Below are 10,258 nucleotides of genomic sequence, written 5' to 3' on the forward strand. Positions count from 1 at the left end.
TATTGATCGTGAAGAATTTTAACGTTTTTTTTTCCCATGTTTTGTGAATTACTTTTTGTCAAAATTTAGCCCGATTTAGAGTTTAGGGTTTTGGGTTTAGTGTTTTGGATTTAGTCCCTAAACCCAAAACCCTAAACCCTAAACTACACTAAAACCTAAATCCAAAACTCTAAACTCTAAACTGTTCGTGTTAAAAACTCAATCTAAATCCTAAATCTAAACTTTAAATCTAACCCTAAACCCTAAATTTCTGAACCCTAATATCTAAAACCTCAAAATACGCTCGAAAAACACGATAATTGTTATATATTGATTTTTCGAGCGTTTTCCCGCCAAAATAAAAACATTTATCACAAAGTGTCTTTATTAAATGTTCATATTTTCATCCAATCTATAATGTTCTTGAACAGTGTTTTAAAAAAAAAAAATTAAATAAAAAATAATAATAAAAAAATGCTTCCCCCCGCTTCCTCCCGATTGGTTACTTCCCCTTGATCCTACCACTATATTGATATATATAATATAGAGAAAATTTTATCAGAAGTCTTTATAGTTTACGCGAAATTACATTAAACGTACATTTCTTTTAAAAATTACACTAGTCGTCCATGTGATATATTTAAAATTACATCAATCGACCTTATCTTTCAAAAATCATATTAATCGTCTTTAACTTATATTACAGTGTATGTTGATGATCCAGACTTATTCAAAATGTGCATTAATAGTGACGATAAGTGTTATTTAAACCACACAGATTCCCGTTGTAATTTTCAAAAAATAACGACGGTTGGTGTAAATTCATGAAAACCTCGTGAACTATTTACTCCATTAAATATATTACCAAAACTGCTTAAGATGGTTATTTATCAAAATAGAATATGCTTAGAAGTCCTAGTAATGAGATAAAATACTTGAAAAATGTAACATTTTTTTTCGTTTGGCAAAGATAACGAATAGTATAAGAATGAGCTTTCACCATAAAATAGAAGGCACCAACAAGCATACAAAAGGGAAACATGAAGACTCGCAACTAGAAAACTACATTAAACATATAGCTAACGCTATGTATTAACGAGCATAACCGTACCAACAAAACCAACCCCAAAAACAAGGATACCCAAACTAACATCTAAACTAGCACTACAAAACATAAATCAAACAAACACCCAAACCGAAAGCAAACCAACAAGACTCAAACCAAGCCAAGCTTTTCGGCTTTGGACTGACCTCCAAACTTGCAAACGGAAGTACAGAAAAATGGCTCAAAACTGACCTCCAAACTTGCAAACTGAAACGATCCAACCAGTGGTCTAATATTATTAAATGCACATGTCAACTAGTCCAGGCGTTGAAATTTATTCACGAATTTTTTTTGAAATTTTAAGCGAAAATGATACTGTGCTATGTAGTTATATAGTAATAAATGGACGAAATTTACAACATAATTCGTTTAGCTCAGTTGGATTCAACACTCCCTTGAAAGTGTTAAGGTCTCAGGCCTGCATCAGACAGATTTTTTAGCAAAACATATTGTTGTTATCAGCCAATTGGTTAGAGGCTGCACGTTTGAGACTTGTAGTAGTAATATTTTTTTTATATAAATTCTAATGCATTTAGATATATTATTCGTTAAATTTTTGCCCCCGTCAAAAGAGAATTCTGGATCCGCCACTGGCAGTGTGACAATCAGGGGTCCGGTATAATAGTAAGTGCTTCAGTGTCCAAAAAAAAGCGTTGACACTGTTCTCTGTATGCCAACAACGTCAAGCAGGTCACAACCTCGTATTAGCATATGCATAAGAATATGAACAGTCATGCAACATGGCAAAGATTACGGAATCATCCTTGTTATTATAAATAAAATAAGTCACATTTACATATTCTGTAAGATAAGTTTACAAAGTAAAAAGTTTGACCTTCGGGATATTAAGTCCTATCAGTATTCAATATATACGTATAAAATGGGCCTAACGAAAGAAGGAAAAAAAATTATAGTAACAAATAAAACCAAGAGTACATAAAAATACAAGGTATGGGGAAAGGGGGAGTATAAAAAAAGTATATAAACCATATCAATATCTCCGTTGACTTGTCAACAACCTCATCATCTTCCGTTTCGATAATTGTAGAGAATGTCTGAAAACTTACTCAGTCTGATGTCAGATCAGAAGAAACTTGACCGAAAATATCGGGACATGAATCCCACTTAGTTTGTTCTCTGGCCTCCCAATAACCCCCGGTATAAACATAACTATCACTTCCTTTATCCTTCGCAAACCACTGTGGCTTCCACCCTCTCTCTTGCATTTTCCGTGCCTGAATCATATCAACCAACGTGAACAATTAAACTTTATTATTAACTCAGATGTGTGAGTATCCCTAAACACCAACATTTGTAAATTTTTATGCTCGTGCTTAAATTTATGCTGGTGGTTGTAACTTTTTCTGTTACTTCCATTGATAACTTTACTGGTACGTGAGTATCTATTTTAAGACTCGCACTAAACAATTTACCATATCCCATGCTAAAAGCTTATTTAGAGCTTCCATCACAACCCTTGCAGTACTAACATGAACAAATATTATTTGACAGATTTATATAATATTTACTGCTATGCTATACCATTATTACACGATTTATCATGCCGGTTCATCATTATTTCTCAAGTATGACTGTAACATAGTCTAATAATAATGTCTCTAAATAGTTCTCAGAAGATGTTTGGCTGACTACAATTTATTCTTTATGGATTCTTACGATAAAACTGACACTATCATCGATTGTTATGTACATGATCATTGTCATGAACAGAGATTTCAGGGAAAACAAAACGTAAATGATATGTCTCTAAAGTGCATACCTGTCGCTGACGCTGTTCTAGTCTTAGCTTCTCTGCATTAGCCATTTCATACTCACCATTTTCTAAACACCTTTGGTCTGGTCTTAGCCTTGAATCAGTTGGTGGAAGCTTCTCCTGCAACAAATATGATATGTGAATATCAGAACATGCTTTACAATAGTTTAAGAAAGAAGAGATATTTCTGTACCATAAATGAAATTTTAATCATAATTCATAAATTGCTTTGTAATCAATAGATTAAATGTATAGCAAATGATCAAGTAAGTGAAAGATCACCTTTAATCCAGGGGTAAGCTCGTTTAGAGTAATTGCAAAACGTGTTAGATTATATCGTGTGGGAACCTTTGGAGGCTTGCTTCTTCTCCAGAGCAAATGAGCATCTGAAAAAAGGTCACCCTTACCCTTCCAGGAACAGTCCCCGTTCACATAATGCATGCTTTCGTCCCATTTACCGATTAAAGTTGCTGTAGTCTTTCCACTTTTATCTTGAACAACACCTTGTACCTACATAATTAAATTTCGAGTTCAAATTAGTGATGAAAATACCATTTAAATACGATTAAGAGGGCCAACCACAAGTAAAAACATCATTTCTACACAAGCGTAAAAAATAAACTGATTCCAATTTTACCAATGGCTCGATAAAGCATGATGATAACAGGCAGATATTTTCCTTAAAATTTGGGCCAAGTAATAAGTAGTATAAACATTTAAGAATGAAACCTACAAATTCAAAATATATAAAAACAATGCAATAAGAAATAAGTAGCAAAAAAGCCAAAACAGAACTCATTTGTTTTCTGACTAAACCAAAAGGTTCGTCAAACTTGGAGTAGATCAAGTGCACAGAACAAAACCACAGTTGCATCATAACGCGATAATATTAGATTAGAAAACAGAGTAACACAAACCCTCTTTTCTCAATCAAATTTGGAGTACTTTCAAGTTCGTAAGAAAAATCCATCATATAGTAAATGATTTGGGCTTGTATCAATAATTAGAAACTTCTCAACCATATAATAAAGGATTGTTAATACTGCATGAAATATAGGAAGTATACATATAGTTTTTGAACTTGCTCAACACACCAAATACCACGTAACGCTAATAATAAATCAGTAAACCTCGGGTGTATAATATATATGTCAACAAATAACAAACCAGAATACGCCAATTCTCCTCTAATGTGAGAGAACAAGATAGCAGTAAAAACAAAAGTAAGCAGATGCCATCTGATTCAATAATTGATACGAGTGAATATGAATACAAAATTACATCCCAAACATTAAACGATCATTGTGACTACAAAATTACCTGATGCGGGTTCCGATCTATGATAGACTGCTCCTTGAACTTCAGTTTACAGGAATAATTTTGGTTCCCTTGAATACGCATTGTGCCATAGTGATCACAATACAGTTTCCCCAATATGAGGTTATATATGGATGTTGTAACCTGAAATAAGATAAAATCAAACACGAGATTAATCTTACATGAATGGAAACTCGATATTAAACTTTATGCAGTACCTTACTCCACTGAAAAACTTCTCCATCATCGAATTTCAAAGTCAAAACCCCAACAGGATCGAGCTGAATTGAACGACCCCAAAATTTACTTTTCAGGTTGCTATCTCCCCAAAACTTCCATCCGTTACCCTCACAGTGACAGGCTACAATCATTGGGTGATGACTCACCTGTTGCAAAAGTAAACGGAGTAATTAAAAAGGATATGTTAGAGTGTTCCACTACAAACCCTAACTACATAATATGAAAGATACATAATATAATTAGTAAAAAAAAAAAAAAGTTAACCTTTTCTGAAAAAAACCGAAGTCCTTTATCGGGATAGTCTGCCTCGTAAGTTTCCCCTAGCAATGGATTAAACGGTTTGCAATTTCTTCCTTCGGTAGAAGCATATCCGGATACCGCAAACGCAGCTACATTCAAAATCCGCATAAGGCTGTTGCCCTAAAACATATATAAATCAGTGAGACTAATGATAGTAGTCTGTAGCAGAGTCATACAAACAAATAATAAGAAGATGAAGCGAAACTAAAACAAGTATACATTTTTTATCAAGGGGTATAAAGAATATAAATACAAGAATTTACAGATTGTGAATTCAGAGAGCTTAATTCAGTTCTTGAAAAACATTATAACTTGTGACAGTAAGTTTTTATTGGTCAGAACAAAAGTATGCTAAGCATACTTCTTGCAATTATGTCTTATTTTATTTAATATAACAAATCAAGCCGCTAACAAACTTATGCTCGTTGTTTTTCTATCACACATGGCTTCTCTATTTCATGATGTTTCATTCATCAGCCTACGTGAGATTATATGAAAATGCTATTAATGTATTTTAGTACAAAAAAACACATCTGCATAACTTGCAACGCTGCAGTAGTATATTCACTCGTTCTTGGTCAAAGGGGCTATTTGTATTTAAAGATTGGTACTCAATGGTAATTTGATCATCTATAAGTACACCCGTCATGAGAACCAGAAATCAATGTTTCTCGAAAATTTAAAGAGCAGCCAAAATCAACACAGAGAGCAGACCTGAAACAATATCTAACTTACTAAAGCATATGGTTCTAAAGTTAGAATATGGCAAGTAGAAATATGCAATTAATCCAAATTATGTTCTTACAGTAGTATTAAACTAACAATGGATCCTGGTTAGCATATATTGGGCAACTTATAAAAAGAAAGGCTGTATCATAATGATTGTTTCCATAAACAGAACATAAAGTGATATGATGCAGCTATCATAACTTCGTAAGTGAGAAACGAAACTCACCCTTTTACCCCATTCATATGCTCGATCAAGGAGATAAGAATATTCCAAATCTTCAAAACACTTTTGAAGAGACGATATAGGTTCATTGAAGTATACAGGAAGACACACTTTGGTAAGATCTTTGCCGATGTTGTCTTTAATCATGGACCAAAGACTTACTCCCTTCTCTTTTTCAACCGGGTCAGGCAACTTCTTCCGTCTTTTAACATGAGGGAAGTTAGTACCAATTGATCTAATGGAAGCATCAATTTCTGGTTCGTTACCTTGAGAGTCCTCATCATCAGACGTAAAAGATGAAGAACGCATGTCAGATCCTGTACTTCGAAAAGAACCTGATGACAGAATGTCCTGAGTGTCGAAGAAAGCGTTATCTTCATCATCTGACTCCTCCTCTGCAGCATCTCCCCGATCATTATCATCCTCGGATTCACTTGGACTTGCTATTAACATTAAATAGATAATATCAGCTATTTAAAGAAAGGTAGAAGAGAAACACAGATATTTTTCATATACTTAAACCACTCGAAATTCGTAACAATCATATTTCTTGTAAAGAGAAGAAACAATCTTAATTGTGAGCTCATTAAGAAAAAATCAGTTAGTGTCAAAAAAATAATAATAATAATAATAAATAAATAAATAAATAAATAAAAAAAGAAAGAAAGAAAGAAAGAAAACAGCTTAACATGCATACCACTGTATTTCTCTTGCCTAAGTCTCGAAGTTGCTCCGACCTCTTTTGACTGCCTTTGGCTCTCATCCACTACTGTGTTCTCGAGATCAACCTTTTCTGTCTACAAGCAACATCAAAAACATTAACAAACCTTGAATATGATTAAGATGAAAAGTAGTGTAGTGCACATACAGTCTTCTCATCTACTTATAATGTGCATCATACATTTAGAGTGAGATACAAGACATATACATTATACATCAAAGTTAGTAAAGAATTTAAAAATCTAATCATTCACTAGCGTGTGAATGAAAATGACATTTACTGGTCAAGCTATGTACCTTGTATAACTAGAAGAACAAAAGTCTCGACACTAGTAAATACCAAAAACTAGGCATACTACATTGAAAACCCCAGGTAGATAAAAGCGAAAAAAGGCACTCGGTTGGGCGCTGAGGCAAGGCGTTTTCATGAAGGGCGCCTTGATATATCTCAAGAGAGGCGTTTTAGAGAGGCGGCAGTCGTTAATTAGGGGACTCGGCGATCTCCTTTTGTAGATTTAGGGCTTTAATTCGTATAAGAGCTCTAATTTAAGTTCTCAACGACTCTTTTTGGTATAGACAAGATTGCCCCTTTATTAAAGAGCTGTTCGAATTTTAGAACGATAAAAGATGCGCCATTCAAGTCTAACACACCAATCGATGAAAAAGATGGGGATTTAATGACTGGTGATGTTGTGGATCTGCGAAATGAGGAGGTTAGAGAAGTAAACTAATGGTTCTGACTTATGATTAGAGTTTCAGACTATAAGATTTGTTTGGCTACAACTTCATTCATTTAAAGCTCATACATATTGATATAGCAGCTATAACACAATTAATTGTTTGAAGATATTCATGTTTTATATCTTCATACTAAGCTTTTAATTTTAATTTCTAAGTTAGATTTAGTGATATACGTTACTAGCATAATCTAAGATCTTAGTGTACCAGTTGATCGCTTTTTTCGCCTTCGCCTTTAACTACCTTAGAAAACACACATTTACTAGAGCCACCACAATTGTATAGTCAGGATATAAAAACCCAAAAATCTAGAAAGCTCACTAACATGAACAATTTGATCATGTGGTCTAAATGCCATGAACAGATGTTAATAAAGTGATTGACTGATAATCTGATGACATTTGTGTACCATCATCAAGACTTGAAGTTATGAGCATTCACTTTATTGCATTTCTTCAATAGAGTAAGCATTCGCAATGTGACTGAGTAAGATAACTCTTTATGTGACTCAGAAATTAAATATACCTCTAGCATTCGCAATGTCTCCCTAAGAAGTAAATGCTTTTGCTTAAGAAGCACCAACTGATCTTGCATCGCTGAAAATTCACTCCTCATAATTTGCTCACTGTCTTGAATGGCTGCTTCACTTACACCTTCTTCCAATAACCGTTGCCTCAACTTTTCAGTCGACACAGTAACACCACCTACAGGAGCCATTAATTCACCGTTCGACATTCGAGGAAACATGCCCTTCACAGCCTGCAAAGCTTCCATCCACGCAAGTAGATCGTCCCTGCTATCTGCCCTCAAATGCAACCTCTTTGTCCCCGTATAAATCGAAAATCTTTTGTCATCTGATCTACTTTCACGTATAGACGAAACCTAGCAACCATAGCAGGAAACAATATCATCATGTCCAGTAAAATTAAACATCAATATGCAAAAACCATTAGAATCAACTGGAGCAATATGCATAATCAATAAGCTAAACACATAATCAATATATGCTAATTAACAATCTCTATAGCTGAATTCAGATTAATAATTGAGATAAACATTGACCTTAAGATGAACTTCACCAACAGGCTTCCTGTGAGAATAATGTGAATTACTATTACTATTATTATTATTATTATTATTACTAGCACTAAAACTAGAGGAATTTCGATGTTTCGACAATCGGCGAAACGATTCGTCACCGATAACCCTAGCACCATTCTCAGACTCTTTAGTAACAATAATTTTATGAGGTCCATGAACTTTATAATAAGAAAGAACTCCATCTTGTAACACAAACCATCTAGGTCTCCAACCTTTACCATAATTAACCCATTTATGTAAAATTCCTGAAATTCCACTTCCTACTATATCATTAATCTTCATATCTCTTTGATCTCCAGTTGTTAATCTCATCATCGGTTGCCGTGCAACATCAAACACCGAATCACACGTGGCGTGATTATTATTGTTGTTATTTACGTTATGATTGAGATTAATTTGATTCGAATTATCGTATCCTAGGGCGGCAGCTGATGGAGTAGCCGGCATCGAATTACTTTGATCCGCCGGAACACAACAAAACGGATGCATAAATATAAATATTATACATACAATTAATTTTTTATTACTCCGTATTAATTAATTATTAATTTATTAATTAAACTAAAATAAAAATGAGTAGGAGTGACGTAGGTCATCGGAAGTGAAAATTGATCGATGCGAATGAAAAGTGGGTCGGGTGACGTGGCGTGAAAAAGGGAGAAAGAAAGGAAAGCGTGATTACGGTGGAAGATGTCGCCGGAGACAAAGGAAGTGAAAGAAATAAACGCGGTGGCGTTGTGGTGACGAACTTGAAAGATGACGCAACCGTGCCTTATTTGGACCGAATCCACGTGGTTTTGTTCAGTTACAGATATGTACAAGTTTTATTTTACTTCCCTTCCAAGTTAAATAAATACTTCTCATACCCATATTTATTCATTGGTTCAGTACTATTAAAAATTACGATGAATCGAATATTAAACGGGTTATATTTACGTCCACATTCATATAAATTTTTAATTCATATTTATATCCATTAATTTTTATTCATCCCTCCGAATTAAGCGGATTAATAAATAAAACTAGAAACATGGAATTCTAGAGACCTCGGACATAAGAATAAGAGGTGAAGGGTTGATGATTTGATTTGTAAGTTTCGATTTATGATTTATATATCTCTTGAAGTGGTTTGAAGATAACCAAATGCAAAGTGTTATGTCTCTGATTATATTTATGTTGTTTGATCGGAGTAAAGAGGGTGAGGTTTAATGGGTGCCTTATTAACAAGGTTGTAAAAAACGGATTTAAACGGCGATTAAACGGAATTACAACTAGCCCGTTACGATTAATGTGATTCGGCCAAAAACGGTCAACGTCTTTAATCTAATCAACTACCGATTAATCGGAATCGGTCCAAAACCCGATTAATCGGTTGAATACCGATTACTCAAATAAAAAACAGCAAACTTACCCAAGCTTTTCATAGTGATTTTGAACACCGATTTCAACTGTATGTATTCGATTTTGATTGTGATTTCCAAATGTAAATGCTATGTAATCGTTTCTTCATGTTCATTTGATTTTGTTGCATAATGAACTGGTTAAAAGAAAGAAGTAAAGAGATGTATAAGGTGATAAAACATAGAAAATAAGGAAGAAGGTTATTACAAGACATGGGTGAAAAGAAAGACACGTGGCCTTTTTTAACCATAAATTGTTTGTAACTTTATAGAGTAGGAAGTACTATACTTTAGTTTTTTAGTCTTTTATTTGAAATCGGTCTTTGAAATCACACCATCAACTATACCAAATAGAAATGACTTATAAGTTAGTATTAAACACTTACGTTTAAATGTTCAGTGTTTAATGTGTATCTACTACGTTTATGTTTTAAGATATTTGTGTTTAAGATATTCATTTTTAAAATTTTTATGTTTAATATATTTAATTTTGATATATTTATGTTTGAAAGTCAACGTTAGTCAACATTCGATTAATCCCCGTTTATTCTCTGAATTTCCGATTAATCATTCCAATGTCCTCACCGATTAATCTCCGAATAGCGTTTTTTACAACCTTGCTTATTAAGATA

The 10,258-nt window shown here is 33.7% G+C and overlaps 1 protein-coding gene across 1 annotated transcript; it reads right to left on the reverse strand.

Moving 5' to 3' along the window:
* Positions 1–1,832: 1,832 nt before the first annotated feature.
* Positions 1,833–8,770, reverse strand: LOC139892210 (oxysterol-binding protein-related protein 1C-like). Its single transcript, XM_071875251.1, has 10 exons — positions 8,188–8,770; positions 7,651–8,007; positions 6,365–6,464; positions 5,671–6,110; positions 4,680–4,835; positions 4,394–4,561; positions 4,179–4,319; positions 3,141–3,368; positions 2,865–2,978; positions 1,833–2,319 (listed from the first exon to the last, which is right to left on the reverse strand). The coding sequence occupies exons 1-10, from the start codon at positions 8,713–8,715 to the stop codon at positions 2,152–2,154; spliced, it is 2,400 nt and encodes a 799-aa protein (XP_071731352.1). The 5' UTR covers positions 8,716–8,770; the 3' UTR covers positions 1,833–2,151.
* Between the last annotated feature and the right edge of the window lie 1,488 nt (positions 8,771–10,258).

Source organism: Rutidosis leptorrhynchoides, chromosome 2 (genome assembly GCF_046630445.1).
Source record: "Rutidosis leptorrhynchoides isolate AG116_Rl617_1_P2 chromosome 2, CSIRO_AGI_Rlap_v1, whole genome shotgun sequence".
NCBI lineage: Eukaryota > Viridiplantae > Streptophyta > Magnoliopsida > Asterales > Asteraceae > Rutidosis > Rutidosis leptorrhynchoides.

Bases quoted from the DNA above. Each gene is read 5' to 3' on its own strand.
- LOC139892210 (XM_071875251.1), bottom strand. From the start codon at position 8,715: ATGCATCCGTTTTGTTGTGTTCCGGCGGATCAAAGTAATTCGATGCCG. The intron at 6,465-7,650 runs GTATATTTAATT...TGTTGCTTGTAG, and splicing joins AGACATTGCGAATGCTAGAG to ACAGAAAAGGTTGATCTCGA. The intron at 3,369-4,178 runs GTAATTTTGTAG...TTAATTATGTAG, and splicing joins TAGATCGGAACCCGCATCAG to GTACAAGGTGTTGTTCAAGA.